Source organism: Berkeleyomyces rouxiae (assembly GCF_048999995.1).
Source record: "Berkeleyomyces rouxiae strain 22BRR77 chromosome Unknown BrBRR77_ptg000012l, whole genome shotgun sequence".
NCBI classification, from domain to species: domain Eukaryota; kingdom Fungi; phylum Ascomycota; class Sordariomycetes; order Microascales; family Ceratocystidaceae; genus Berkeleyomyces; species Berkeleyomyces rouxiae.
The window spans coordinates 2,885,325-2,900,868 of NW_027396502.1; the positions used below are offsets into that span (position 1 = coordinate 2,885,325).

At 46.3% G+C, this 15,544-nt stretch overlaps 3 protein-coding genes across 3 annotated transcripts; 2 read left to right on the plus strand and 1 right to left on the minus strand.

Annotated features, from left to right (window-relative positions):
* Positions 1-129: 129 nt before the first annotated feature.
* Positions 130-1,202, plus strand: BROUX77_008131 (uncharacterized protein; the record flags this gene model as incomplete). The annotated part of the gene is made up of 2 exons (XM_073753302.1): positions 130-1,015; positions 1,111-1,202. The coding sequence occupies 2 exons, from the start codon at positions 130-132 to the stop codon at positions 1,200-1,202; spliced, it is 978 nt and encodes a 325-aa protein (XP_073602424.1).
* An 8,555-nt stretch (positions 1,203-9,757) lies between these two features.
* BROUX77_008132 (uncharacterized protein) lies at positions 9,758-10,891 on the plus strand (the record flags this gene model as incomplete). The annotated part of the gene is made up of 3 exons (XM_073753303.1): positions 9,758-10,445; positions 10,529-10,789; positions 10,857-10,891. 3 exons carry the CDS (start codon positions 9,758-9,760, stop codon positions 10,889-10,891), a joined length of 984 nt encoding a protein of 327 aa, XP_073602425.1.
* Positions 10,892-13,103: 2,212 nt separating this feature from the next.
* Positions 13,104-13,997, minus strand: BROUX77_008133 (uncharacterized protein; the record flags this gene model as incomplete). Its single annotated transcript, XM_073753304.1, has 5 exons — positions 13,104-13,114; positions 13,176-13,510; positions 13,608-13,681; positions 13,800-13,852; positions 13,946-13,997. The coding sequence occupies 5 exons, from the start codon at positions 13,995-13,997 to the stop codon at positions 13,104-13,106; spliced, it is 525 nt and encodes a 174-aa protein (XP_073602426.1).
* Between the last annotated feature and the right edge of the window lie 1,547 nt (positions 13,998-15,544).

The window sequence follows — 15,544 nt, forward strand, 5'->3', positions numbered from 1 at the left end:
TGGGTGATATCGTCACGATCGCCAACCACGACTCCGATCCGAACCCCCCACTCCCCGTCTCCCCTCTTAGTGGGCCCGATTCACGCTGATATTTTGCAATTGAGACTTGCAAAATCGCGGCCCAGCATCATGACTGCCTTTGGCTTCAGCACCCGCCAGCTGCGCATCATGCGCCAGCTCAGTCGGACCCCGGCTCAGACTACCCTCGCCCCTTTACCGGCCGCAATTCGCATGTACTCAAGCTCATCCTCCGATGTCTTGGATGTTTCCAAACCTCGTAACAGAGGACGCCAGCGGCTTATCGAACCCGATCTAGACAACGCCGGTCGCCCAAAAGTCCAGGCCGCAGAGCCTATCGCCCTTGAAGATATTCGCTTCGCCCGAATGATTCCCGCCTCCCCGGGTTACTTCTCTCGTCACCCCTTCTTTTCTGAAGGTCTTGTTGAACTTCAAAAATTACAATCAGAGCATAGGTCCCTTCCTCGGGCCCCTAAAACAGACACCAACACTCCTGTACAATGGAGAACATTGGAAGAACACATTAGCGTGACGCGCGAGCCAATTCGTGCCGTGGAATACAAGCTGGCTATTGATCTTTGCGAGGATCTTTTGACTATCCACCCTGCTGTTATGCCTGATGAGGTTCGTTTGGTGTTGGGCAAGTGGAAGGCCGATGTTACTGAGACCATTGAGCATGTGAAACCACATCATATTGACTCTATGGGTCGTTCATTGGGTGTTGGTAAGCGTAAGTCATCCACAGCTCGTGCCTGGGTTATTGAAGGCACAGGTGAGGTTATAGTCAATGGGAAGTCTATCACTGAAGCCTTTGGTCGCATTCATGATCGTGAGAGCGCCCTTTGGGCCCTACACAGCACGAGTCGTATGGACAAGTACAACGTGTTTGCAATTGTACAGGGTGGCGGTACAACTGGTCAAGCGGAGGCACTGGCTCTCGCAGTTTCGAAAGCTCTTTTGGGTCATGAGCCAGCACTCAAGCCTGCTTTAAGAAGAGGTATGTTCAAGTTCCATGGCCAGTTTGGCTAGTATTTCACAACCACAAGCACAGTGACACATTACACCATGGACTCTTGCTAACACATCTTATAGCTGGCTGCGTTACCCAAGATTCCCGTTCCGTGGAAAGAAAGAAGCATGGCCATGTCAAGGCTAGAAAGATGCCTGCTTGGGTCAAGCGTTGAGGGTTGTCATATTTTGGTCTCCCTGGGTTCCTGTGGCTACAGCACCGTTTGTATAGAGGAGGAACAGCCCTTCGGCCTCAGCTAGATGGTACAGTTGTATTTTACTTGTATTTTATGAATAATCCTGCCCATTGGTAAGCCATCCTAGTATGATGCTTATGGGCAGTCCACATGATGGACGATTCTCAGGAAACATGCCGGGACTCTGACAATAGTAAAGGTGTGATGAGTTGGTCTTCGTCATTCATTGGGCGGAGGTTACCCTGGCCCGAGCTGAGTCTATGTATACACATATGCGTGCAATAAATTCACTATAGACTTGGGCCGGTCAAAGTAGGAAGAAGGGCTTTCTTCTAGCTGGGGCGAGGTTCTTGATGATTACACATTTGCCCCAATACATTGCAATTTCGCCAACAGCATGCTAACTATCAACGCCGTTCGTCTTGTATGGACTGAAATAGCCTGCATGTCATTATTCCTTCACATGTAATACTACTAGGAGGATACTTGGTCCAATCTCTTGCAACTCCCCGGGCTCGCCTCTCGGGTGTTTAAGGCTCCCTGTTTTTCTGTCACTGATATTCTTCGGATGGCCGAGTCCTTCCAAAGCCCCGAGCTGCTCAAAAGGCCTGGTATGAGAAAGAGGGGCGGGATATTCAAGCATCCTTTTTTTCGGATGTCTTCAAGACTTTTCTGATGTGTCTCAAACGCTCCATTTGTACAATTGCCTGCATCTTGGGAATGTCTTCCTCCTCCCAGCTAGCCGGGTTCAAATCGAGTAGTGGAAGCGGAGGGGTTATATCTGCCGCACAAGCCGTCGAGCGATGAGCACCACCGATACGCCCGCGAAAATGTGCGTAGTTGTGTACATTTTTTAGCTGGTACTAATAAGGATACGCGTCCTTCTAACCAAATCCATCAAGCACATATGTACATACATACATGCCATTCGCCTCGTACCTGAGTTCATTTGTCACAGCCGTGTAGAGCTCCTGTAGTAGCACCATGTGCTAGTACTCCCTTACCCCCAAAGACGAGACGCAAAGTTCCAGAGCTTTGGTAAATTGACAACGGTAGACATGCAATCCATTTGGCCAAGGCTATGACTTGTGGCTACACGCATCAGCTCTCCAGTCGGTAAAACCCTTAGCTAACTTGATTCAACTTAGCGTTTTCATGCTGTAAAATTATGAAAGTACCACCCGTATCCTCCATCCTATCTGTAGTTCGTATCAGCGGGCTCTCAAACAGCCAGTCGTTTGTCTCAGGACACTGTTCTAGAAAAAGAAACGAGCATTTATTGGGCAACAGGCAAGGAGTTTACGTTGAAGCAGCAATATCCGCATTTTTATGGATATCACAGTACTCAAACATGCTGAACATTAAAAAACGACACCTGCATATATAGTTCAAAACTTCTATCAAGTGTCACGTGGAAGTGGAGATTGATGCAACAGCATGACTAGCGGTGTGTTCCGGAGGAGCTGTCCCGATATCATTCCCGGTCTATGCCATCATGATTGTTTATGCTTGCACAAATTTGAGGTATCAGTCGTTCCAGCCATGGACACAAGAAATGAAAACCTCCTGTTTGTATTCATTATTTGTGATGATGCCAACCGATCATCCAAGCGAACCTGGATTACCTTTACCACTTGGCGAGACTCGGCTAGCATGTGTCTTAGGTACACATACAGGCACAGGTACATCAATAACTCAAGTGGACAATAGATATGTGCTTGGAGTGCTTCTAATTGCACGTACACATGTACATACATATCTACCCACGTAAGAAACACGTCTTCCGGCTTGGTGAGATCTTCGCAAAGCTTACCAAATCTAAAGTAGACATTATAACATGGCAGCGTCATGTGCACACTAATATTCATTTGCTGTTAACGGCTGTGACTAAGCTGATATTTACAAGCAGTCATCACTATCAATTCATGAAAAAGATAATATGCCATCGTTGAAGCGAACTATGGCACATATATGTCATATGAAACATGTCCACCCGGCATCAGGCGTGTCTGTCTCTATGTAAATAAACGCACGTGCTATTTTTCCCACAGCTCTACTTGTATCCTAAGTAGAAAAGGTCCCCAGAAAAGATATAGTTAGCTTGTAGTCAAAACAAGCGATGACCAAGTCACACCACCAAACCTACATGCGCGTGATGCATACAGGGCCTCACAAAAGCACGGGCGGGTCAGCCATGAATGTAGAAGTATACAAGTACCATTAAAGTGCACAACTAGCTGTACATTAGACAAAGCTAATGCTGACTAGGCGAGCCCATGTGTGGCATGTACCGGTACTTGGCTACTTGTTTTGGGGCCGGTGCAGTTAGCCAGAATATGCTCTCCATCTCTTGATTCGCTCTTGTTCTTTAATTCGTCCGAACAAAACCGAAACTCTGTCCCCTATTGAGCCTCTGTTTTGCTTTTTTTTTTCTTTTTTTTTTTATGTGCATACTTGTATTTGGGCATGTCTGACCCTTGTCATTGAACGTTCCTCGCCAGGTAGGGATCTATCGACTTCATGTTGGACAAGAACGTTTCCATGATCGATCCTTACGACGTTCTACATGTGTACCCTGTTTTTTAAACATAGACACCCACAGAAACAAGCAGGCACAAGCACCAGCACAAAAGAAGTTTGTCACAAACCTGCTGTTTGTGGGCGGAAGGCACGGTTTAGGGCTCCTCCGAGTATACAAGTATGTACGCCGGTATGCGGGTGATACCTTGGACCGTACTTGTCATCCACAAAAAAAATTGACCCTCTTTTTTGCCCGCCACATATGCACATACCTGCCATTGAATGGAAGTAACTACAGATAACTAACTCTACACCTGATTCCCATGTTTTCTACCCTACATTTCCTGTTGTTGCACACGACTGGACTTGCTTTTCTGTTCATGAAACGTGTTGTTTTTGGCTAGTTTAAATGTAGTATAGCCCCGCAAAACTTGAGCCTTAAATACACCACCAATCCATGATCTTTTTGCAGCCTCCATACCCAAACCAACATAAAGCCTCATTCATTTGTTGGAAATGCTCAAGCGGTGAGTTGTGGCCATACGATGCCCCACTCCATCTTCACCCAACTCCTACATCGCCCTCTTTTTCATGCCGGCTGCTCAGTCTGGCCCCTCATTGGTCTTATCCGTGCAGGACAAGGTATGATTGTCATGCCTCCCTTGTATCCATGCCCACTTGTGTCTTGTCTTGACTATATTTATCGTCTACACGTACCGTCCCATACCTATCTGTGTCGTCTGTGGCACCCAACAGCAACAGGGCTTGTGTGGCTAAATGATGCCGATCTTTCTAGACGTCGTGTCTTCTATGTGTGCACAAGTAGGTGGTAACTATGTAGCCCTTTTCTTTTTCAGTGCTGGCAAGGTTCAAGGCTCTAATGTGATTCATCCCCCAGGTGGTAAATACTTTTTTTCTTGGGTTGAAGGACAGACCTACTTGCCCTACAACACCAAGCCCAAGCCCAAGGCTGAATTCTACAGCCACCACAAGCCCAACCACTCACCAGGGCTCTCTATTTCATTTGTATCGAGGTCTTCAGAAGCTTCTTAGCAACCTTTCAGTCCAAAATACTCAAATATATGCACGCCAATTCAATGATTATGCAAGCCTCAAATATAGCATCGCCTCGATACGAATAAGAACCATGCTTCTTGGGTAGCTTGCAGTATGTGCTGTTCACAGGTGTGTTTTTTTGTGGAACTGGTAGTGTTTTCTTGACCAATCCTAACTCTGAATCCTAGATTTTGTGCCAACCAAAAAGCCAGGATTGGGTCATAGTATTTAGATAACCCGGTTTCTGGGTCTGTCGATTGTGCTTGTGTACAGTTCCCGCGGCCTGGCTCATGCAGAAACTCTTCTCAGCCCCTGGTTATCATGGTCTTGTTTTCCCTTTCGGTAGCCCTGTGGCCCATCCGGGATGTAATATGCTGTGTTGGCCAATCTCTCACGAGATGAGAAACAAGACGTCACACATGGGCCACACAGCAGTTTTTATCCATTATGGATCAAAGGACATATTCTTGAGGCCTTGCACATCTGTTGGCAGCATTTTCCCCCGTATTTCTTGCCCATGCTTACAACCACTTTAGTTACAAAGCAAAGGAAGCCATGTGCAACACGCATACCACACTATTACAACACCAAGACGCCATTGGCATGGAAATTGAACTCTTGAATTTCTAGTCCTAGAACTCGGTCGAGAGAGAATCTCTGATCTTGAGCTCGCAAGACTCCAACCCCTCTCATGGCCGGCCTTCATATGTACATATATACAACCTAAAGTTTTCTCAGGTTCCAAATTTCCACCGTCCAACTCGGTTATCCCCAAATCATCTCATCGTACAGATGTTGACGGGTCTATCAGGAAAATGTTTGAAACGAAACTCATTTCCAAGATGAATTTTGGGCCATGGTTGAATTTAGACAACTGAACAAGCCTGCTTTCGCAATATGAAAAAAAGGTGTGCTTGTAAAGCCTTTGCTTGGACCCAGACTTGGGGTAGGTGTCTTGCGTTCGTTCTGGTTGTTCCAACTCGAGCCCTATGGCCTAAAATTATGCTTGTCGAGCTGAACAAGGGACTACCGTGCCTTATCCAGGAGTTCGTTAAATGGAGTGAACAAAAAATGTCTAGCCATGCTCTGCGGGTATGTCAACCATTCCGTTGAGCTGGATCCCAAGCTACAACACATTTCCTCACAGTTGATTTTGCTTACATACATACATACTTAGTGAGCACCTGGCCTTCCAAAACACAGCTGCAATTCATGTATTAATGGTGTTGATGAACAGAGTTGTTTTCTATGTCACACTTATATGTCTTCACAAACCTACGAAGCTCGAGTAATTTGGTGTAGTAGAGCAGCACGACCAAAAATATGCAGGCCGTAGCCATCTTGCAGTTAGCTGCATGTCTTCCGGTTGATTTCTCTTTTTGCCTGCCAGTACAGGCTTCTACGCCTTTTTGTCCCTCTTTTTTTCCTCTTTCTTCTATTCCTCTGTCATCAATTCACTCCCCCTCGCCACGTCTTGTTCCCGCTCTTTGAACAAGGTAAACCGAGAGGAGAGTTGTAAGACCAAAGCGAAACAGCAGCTAACAAGTCACGCCCCGTTTTCACTCCACTCTCCCCTTATTTTTGCTAGTCTCTTTGTTGAAGCTGACTGATTTTTCTAGCTTTGCAATGACGACCATCCTCGTTCGTACCTAGTTGTGATATTTTTTCAAAGCTATTCCTTGCTCTTTTTCCCATCCCTCTCCTCTGCTCTGCTCTTTTTCTATTCTTCTGTTTCCCCTTTTCTACACGCTCCATACATACATACATACATACTCTAGTTGTGTCTCAGTGTGTCTTCAAGACTGGTCCATCTGTCTACCTCATTCCGCACCGAACCCCCACCAAAACTACTCGGCCTACACCCCCTTCTCCTTGACCTTTTCCTTGGAGACCTTGAGTATGTATGTACATGCCCGAAGCTCTTGTCAAGGATGTGTGTTGTACCAACTCACGACAGAGTGTGTAGCTACCTCATGAACTCGACATCTCTCCAGCTCGAATTATTCAAAGCTACTCAGTAGCTTCTCGGCATCTCCTGCTAACGTGACATCTTATCACTCGTAGACCTCTGAGACTACTGCTTCACATACAGACCTCGCCACTCGTGTTATTGCTTGCGCTCATCTCTAAGTCAAGAGGTACTGATAACCAAGGCTTATTTGTATCCGGACAGTGAGCTTCGACATCATTTGCAAGCCACAGCATCAAATTGCTTCCAGTGTTGACTTGCTCACTGGATAACCCTCTTGTAAAGAGCTCAAGGGCAAGACTGAAGTGGCAATAGCTTTTACGCATTCACTACCAGGCCCTCCAGCCATTCTGAGAAGACCAACACAGAAAGTGACATTTGTACCGGCACCTAATTGATTAAGTGGCTGTTGTCAAAGGCCTTCACATTTACCTACCTGGCACAGATCCAGCTTTGACACGTTTTCCACGTTGCCTGTATCGCTAGCTAGTTGCAACCACGGGTTGGCAAACGTCGGTGCAGACGTAAGTGCAGGCCTAGCTCGCAGCTCACAGCGCACAGCTGTGAACGGGAGGAAACTTGAACTATTCTCGTTCTACACATAAGGTTTCTCAGCTGTTCCCTTTTTCCGGCTCCTATATGCGCCCTGTCAAGTCTTGAAGAGGGGTTGCCTGCTCAAAACTACCGCGTGCCAACCTTTTTCTATCTTAAGGGCCCATTACCGCGCCTGTTTGTTTACCATTGGTTGCAGATAATACTCCAGCAAAAATCTCAAGTTTCCTTCTGCTAAGTACAGAGTTTTGATATGCTGGTATCCCCTATTTGCACAAGGACTTGGGCAGATCAGAGACCATGAACAGATGACTTAATGTCACCATCCAAGGACTGCAGCAACACCAAAAAGCATACCAGAAGGCAAAACAACAGGCTTCATCCCCGTTCAATCAGCCACTCCTCTACACCCCCAAAAATTTTTCACGAGGTCTCAGGACCCTTTATCCCGAGGCAGTGTTTCGATACTAAGCCTGTGTGCTTGGAGCCATACTATAAAGGAAACAGCGTCGCTGATACCGACGTGGCCGCTACACTAGTAGTAGTACAACTTAGTGCAACAAGTCCAACTTGGTCTGACACTATTAGCACCAGCGGCGATACCTCTCGAGCTGCATACTATAGACTAGGAAATTCAACTTTCCCTTTGCTGGAATAGCTAGTGGCCAGTGTGGACTAGATCCGCATATCCGTCTTTTGGGTATAGCTTAGCGCCAGGCTGGGCTTAGCCAGGGCTTGTCCCAAGGTTGGAACCTGAGTTCTTCGCACTAACAGCTGAACCACAAGTTTTTTCTAGTTTTCTACATAAGAGAAGCTCGTTTGGCTGTTCAATCGCGTCCGTGGCTACTCTTGAGGTAGCATACAAATACAAGTGCAGGTATTCAACTTATGCCGCCGTCGACCGAGTAGATTTCAAAACTTCCCGGCATCTTCAACTTCTAATTCCGCTCACCGAACTCTGGGATTTCTCTCTTCTTTTTTCTTTCTCTTCCAATACATATATACATGCACACTATTTTCTATCTCTGCCATCTTTCTCCCTTCCTACAAGATTTGCTCTCAGCGCATAGCCCTTTCTCTGGCCTATTGCCCTGCCCCTTGCTCAGTTGCTACTTGTACTGCATATAGAGCCAGGATATTCCCAGTTGACACTCAATCATCGTCAACTGGTGTTTATTCTTCACCTACCCTCAATTGTCACTTAAACCCCAATAAGGATTTCTTGCCTGACCCAACTCCACAAACTCCACGTACTGCTCAGAAGCCCGTTTTTGCGCAACCGACATTTGCTGTATTGCAACCAGGCGCGTTGTGTGTGCCTTTTGATTGTGCGTGAAAGTAGTGGTTCTCTTCATTCTGCATCTCTCCGAGCTGTCTGGACTATCTCCTCGGTCACCACATAATCCTATTTTCCCCCGCCCCCTGCCCTACGACGAACTACCTCACGTCACCTTTACTCTGGCATTGGGTATTTCTGACGATTTAACGCACCTGCAACCCAGTCACCAGCTGCAGCCTCATTAGCTGGCCACGTTTAACAAGAGAGGAGAGACTAGAAGGGGAAACCCCAATCTCTAAGCAAGCCTTCCATGAAAGCGAGTTGTTTTCTGCGCTGTCAAACTCTCAGGCCTTTTGGTACTCGCAATAACGTTCCCGCTGAGCTTTACTATAGTGCCCCTCCTTCGCAAAGACCCCTCCTTCATCTTCTCGCACCGGTGTGTACTCTTGGCTTTAGTCTTGCTCTTGGACAGGATAGCCACTAGTCCCAGCTACTCAAATCTGCGATTGCCCCCCTCTGCCAAAGACTTTGGCCCTCCCTCTTTCTTCCTCTCTTCTCTTATTTTTTTCTTCTTTCTCCGGGTCCTAGTTCCTAGCTTCCGGACGTCGGTTCATTACTCACATTTTCTTCATCTCTTTTGTGTCCTGGCTTTGCTTGTGCTTATTCTAGTTCCGAGCAAGGCAGCAACGTCAAATTCAAGGCATTATCTTCTGGCTCTATCAATCTCCAGTCTTTCTACAAAACTCCGACATACTACCCTACCGTAGTTTGAATAGAGAGTCTGGCTTTTTTCCTGTTGCAATATCACCCAGGATTTTTTCTACACAAAAGCCACATTCCACTCATCCGTCAACATCCGTTACTGGCTGCTACTGTTTCTAAGCAGCAGTACTTAACGCATCTTCAGGGTCTCGTTGATAACAATCAGATCTTCATTTTCTTCAACGGTATATTGACGCAACTTGGGTTTGTGTTACCTAGGATAGCAAATCACTTCAAGTTTGAACTCTCATCGTTCCTGACCGCCACCCATCACACAAACAATTTATCCTAGGCAACTTCAAACCTCCTTTCACTTACGATCTCACCAACGCTCAAGTTTGTTCTGATACTCTCTTACTTCCGTTCATACTTCAACAAGAAGAGGTCACCAACATCATGGATGACCCTAACCAGCGGAGACGTTATGACCAACCCCCTTCAGCCAGTCGCCCAGCCTATAGTGGTGACCCCAATCGAGGTGCTGTCCCTGATCGTATGCAAGGCAGCCAAATGAGCATGCGGAACTCGAGGCCTTCGGATGGCTATTCCGGTTATTATGGGGAGCAGACACAGCAAGCGTTTGGTAATCCCTACCAACAAACGTCTTACACTGACCCCACTCGCCAACCATACGCCAACAACATCATGTATGGAGGCCCGCAGGTTGGTTACCCTTCTGGGCAACAGCAGCAACAACAAACATATCAGCCAACTCGGGACATGACGATGATGCCTGGAACGAATTATTTCCAACCCGACCCGAACACAGCCGGAACCCAAGTGGAAGCTGTATACCAACAACAACCTCTTCCCCAATACCCAGGTGGACTTCAACAATTGCCAACAATTGGCCAGCAAGCCCAATCTGGGCCAGTCGGTAATGAAGCAACAGCCAATGAGCCTGACTCGAATACAACCACTGGTCAGGCATCCCTCTCAGAACAGGAGGTGAATGAACGCATGGATGTCTTTCACACAAAAATGACAACGGCCTTTCAAGCTGTCAATCGTGAACATTTGGGAACGGCACTGGAAGCTTTGCTAGAAGTCAACACATGGATAGCAGAACAAACCGTCCCTCTAGGTAAGTTCATGAGGTCCTGACTCCTCAACTACTTTCCTACACATCATACTCAAGTCATTATTTCTAACCTATCATTCCCTTAGGTCTACATCTTGATAACCAGGAGAAACGCCCAGAACGGCTAGACATGTGGCATGATTTCAATCATGCTTGGCTATCATTGCTGCAAAAGCACAAGGATATCATTATTGCTGATGAAACGCCCATGGCCGGTCGTAACCCCCCCTTGAATTTGGAGCAGCTCAAGTCTTGTGGTAACTCTATTGTAAAGCTTGGGGAAGTATTAGAGGCTCACAGTCTTGTTGACTATGAGTACGGCGTTTGGGAAGACCGCATCACTGATAGTGAGTCACTCCCAAGCCTCCCTCTCAACACGCGGATAAATTGCTAACATACTGCTTTGCCACACAGCTCTCCGTGAATGCATCAACCTCAGCAGGCAATGATCGATGTACGTGCGCTTTATTCAGTGGTTAAAAATCACTCGAGCAGTACATTTAGTACTTGCCCTTCTCCACTTATCTCGCGAATAAATGAATGGCGATGTATCATTCGAAGGCGGACTTCAATGCGAGTCTTCGGTAACTCATGAAAGAGACAACGACCGTGAAGAAGTTTCCTTGTAGTTGGTCATACTCTCAGACCTTTGAAACGTCAGTACTGCGATTAAGCTCATTCCTTTTTTGCCAAAAAGTCAACATTGGAACCTTTTTCTTCCCCATGATCTTATACCTCTTCACTCAAAATCAGCTACTTTCTCTACGGCCATCCAACCTATTTCTTTAGATGGTACGAGACCGATCTTGAGATGTGATACAGACTCTAGGAGCTACGGTAGTTGTCCTTAGGCGACTATCTCTTTCTTTCTTTCGTTTTCTTTATTATTTGGGGCGGAATGGGGGGTTGTTTTTCTTTGATATTGGCGTCAACTTGAGATAATGGACACACTTTTATTCCTTTTTTCGTTCTTGGGCTACTCCTTCTATTTATTCCATGTTCCAGGCTTCGCCTCCCGGTGGCCATGGGATTGGAAAAGGCAAGGCAATGTTATAACTTCATATGAAGTGCAATGTCAGGCTGGCTTGACGGAGATATATCATGTACATACAACGGCCGCAATGGACATATACGCGTCTAGATGAGCAACAATATCCATCCTTACACTCCGTGCCTGCAAATATCCGCAGGTGTATACATAAATGCACATATACATGCATACAAATCCACACGATGCCTATACATCATTGACTTTTGTTGGTCTTTGTTTCAATTCACATCTTCGTCTGTGAACCAGAGTCCAACACTTTCTAATTTATTTCAACCCCCTCATACAACGACATATATCTAGGCATAAACAGGGAGAGGCGTGTGTGTACTTGTGCAAACTCACAGTATCATGGCGCCGTCACGGTTTGAGACATTTACAATAGAAAGGAGCCGATGTTTCTGGAACGGAAGAAGAAAAGGGCAAGGCCCAGAACCTCGGAAAAGAAAGAGTAGTGTAGCTGTTATCTAAGCCCATTTCAGCCTGAAGTTCTTAGCTATAGCTGGTTAGTGAACTAGTGGCATCTACATTGTTATGTACACAGGCATTTTCTCACATGGGCACATAACTATAGTGTAAGCGAATCAGCCCGAGCAGCCGGGCTCGTTCAGTCAGGAAATCCAAAGGGAAGAGGCAAATGATACCATAAACATGGTTCGCTAGTACGAAACATGTCAAAGGGAAAAGACCGCATCAAGACATTATTTTGGCAAAAGTGACAACGCCCATAGCGCCCCCCCCCCCCCCCCCCCCCCCCTCTCCTATAAACTTGGCCTGTGTATCATGTCTCAGTATTCTGGCGAGGCCGTGGTAACAATAAAGCAACCCCAGGATGTACGTCTAATCTCATCCCAGGAAATAACGTTCTGCTCCGGGCCATTGGTGAGTTACGTCATGAATCAAACTGTGGGATTGGGATTGTCGAGGCGCTACAGGGCTGAATCTGTAGCTTGTGTTCGGGAAACCCTTTCAGAGCAATATCGCATGACCAGGGTTAAAAGAGGCCTTCGGGTTCATTTTCTTCGTTACCACGTTACACAACTTCTCTGTCATAATTGCCTTGAGCCCAGCAGATTGATTAAATCACGGAACTATCGATATTTAGAAATTTGAATCTCATTGTAGAGCTTGTGTTTCTTGGAAGCTATTAGATTTTAGTCGCCTGTGCCTTGGACTACCAAATTCAAACACAAAGTTGAAAATCAATAGCACGCATGACATGGTCAATTAGTTAAGGAAATCATCAACTGGGAGTTCTTGACATACCCATGCAATGAGCGGAGATACTCACAAGCCAAGTACTATTGGGACGCTACACGATGTAAGGAAGCTAAATGACAGTTGATGTTGAATGTGGAGATTTACCTTGCAGCAATACGATTAAAATCCCAAACACTAAAGGGTGGTTTCTAGATGTCACAGGTCTACGTGCGGGTGATAGAAACGACAAGTTGTAGCACCCAGATCGAAAGAGTCACACAAACGGATAGTATTGAGGGATGATTTATGGTGCAAGCTGAGGAAACAGGCTAGATGTCGCGGAGAGAATTATATGACAACACGAAAGGAGGAGGGTGTGAGATAGGAAAAGAAATCCAGCAGAGGTATTGTGTTTAGAACGATTCTATAGTAGCAGGTTGTTAGTTGCGAATATGCCGATAATGCAAAGAAAAACAAGAACTTACGTAGTGTCATGCTCATGCTGACATCAGTATTTTCAACCATCTTTGTGAATTCCTCAAAGCTGATGCGGCCGTCACCATCAAGATCAGCCTCCATGATGGTCTTATCGACAATCTGTTGTAGCTGCTGGTCCTTCAAGTTCTCGCCCACCATCATCTTCAACACAATGAAGAGCTCTCCGTTTGAAATGAAGCCGTCACGGTCAATATCGTAGACCTTGAAGGCGAAACGCAGCTTTTGTTCCTTGTTGCCCTTGCTGCTGAAGGCACTCAGGCCGGAAACAAACTCCTGGAAATCAACATCACCACCGCCGTCTTCATCAAAGATAGCAATCATGCTAGGGCCATGTTAGCTTTGAGATGGTCTTGGAGTATCAATATTCTGTATGTAAGATACCCTCTGGTTGCTCAAAGGCGTATCGATACATGACTTACCGTGTCGCTAACGGGTTGGAAGAAATCTGGGGAAGGCTGAGGAATTCATCGCGCTCAATGGTACCGGAGTTGTCCTAGAAACAGGTGTGTCAGTCTTTTGAGGTAGAAACACAACTGCCATGGGATGTCCCTGTTTGGTAGCTCTCTGCAGCGCCTGGATATTTGGTTCCCGTGTAGCTTGTGTCTGCCTACCTTGTCCAATTTCATGAAGCGTTTTCTCAGGCGATCAACCTCTTCTCTATCGACTGTTGTCCATGGCTGTTAGTCGCTGATATGCTTTGTTTTGTGGTTCCAGCGGGCGCAAGACGGATTTGGAGCTGGAGGATGAGTGTGCGTACAGTTCGACCCCTGGACAATGTCGTCCAGAACTGTACTCGTGGCATTCCCCATTGTGGATGTTGGAGTTTGAGAATAGAAGGCTTAGATAGCGGCACTTAGTCGGAAGGTCGTGGTTTCTTCTGGACGGTCGCTCGGGTGTGAGGGGCGAGGGGCGAGGGGCACTTGGTTTGGCGGGCTTAAGAAGACAGGTTCCAGGAGTAAAAATGACAGGATAAAAGGTTCCCACGCCGGCGAGGGATTGCAGAAAGACAAACTCAAAGAAGGCAGATCAAATAAGAGAAGAAGAGAGAAACAGGGCAGACTGTGAGGCGAAGGAGTTTCAAATGGCGATTTCCAACAAGGAGGTTGACTTGGTGCAGTGGGCAACTAATCACAAGCCAACAACCGAAACGCCAGCGACACTAAACGCCTAAATGTGGGGGCACAATCCTCCATCGCAGCCTTGTCGGAACCCTCAGCCTTCCACGGGCGTATAGATACAAGCACAACCTGCATATGAACAACATCTCAAGGGCATCATGCATCTAATAGCTTGTAAAGAAAATGCCTGCACACTATAAGTTTGATCATTCTGGTTTTTGTTGTGTCTTGATAATCGTAACTCTACTGACTTGTGAGTGACTTCTAAATAGCAGGACCCAGTTAACCCTAACACTCTCCTTTTTTCGCACCTGGCAATCCAAAGTTGATGCTGATTGCTGTTCTGTTGTGCTTCAATAAGTTGAACAAAGCTTCTTTTCGGAGTGGGGTTGTCATACCTCTGTAAACAGGTAATAACTATATGTCTTTGTAGCATCTAGGCAGCTTGTCTGGAAGCTTTCCCTTTGAATCTCTACCGCCTTGGCTGGAGCTTGACACGGCCAGAAGCCAAGTTGAAAGTAAAGAGTGCAATGAGATCAAGTCAAGATGTACTTCCATCTCTTGAACTGTTGTCGTGCTAATACCACAGCTGTCACGAAATATCGGTGTTTCCGATGATTAGCCGCACATGCCCCATTGTATATAGACCCATCTTCCAGCAAGTGGTCATATTACCTGGCCTTTTTCGCGTTTTTTTAATGGACGCACCCACTTTTGTTAGTGAGCTGTCCCTGTAGAGAGTACTACGACCGGCCATATCTGCGTGCAGGGTACATGTGCATTCTAACATAGTCTTCAAACTGGCATTCTCCTCTTACTTTTGATGACCCAGGGCCCTTCATTTTCTGCTCTTTACGCTTCTCCTTTTGCTGCCCCTCAGGCAAATAACGCCGCAAGACGAGAAAATCACAACAAAAAACAGTACAATTTTTGTTTTTTTTATCCGCGCCACGCTCGAAATCAGCGCCCTCAGCACCAGCGAAATCGCGAGTTTCCAACGCATCAAAACACCACCAAAGCCGACCATTTTCATCATTTTGAACGCGGATTTTGCTTCTTTAAGTCTGTATTTATGTCATAATCGCTTTTTTTTTATCTGCGGATTTTCCGCCTTTTTCCGCTTCTTTCCTGTGTTTTTTTTTCTCTCGCGTTTTGGTCTCTTCATGCTGCTCTGTGAAGCGGCCCACCCCCTCTTTCTCACCTTACCGATTTTCCCCTATTTTTTTCGGCCGCATCCA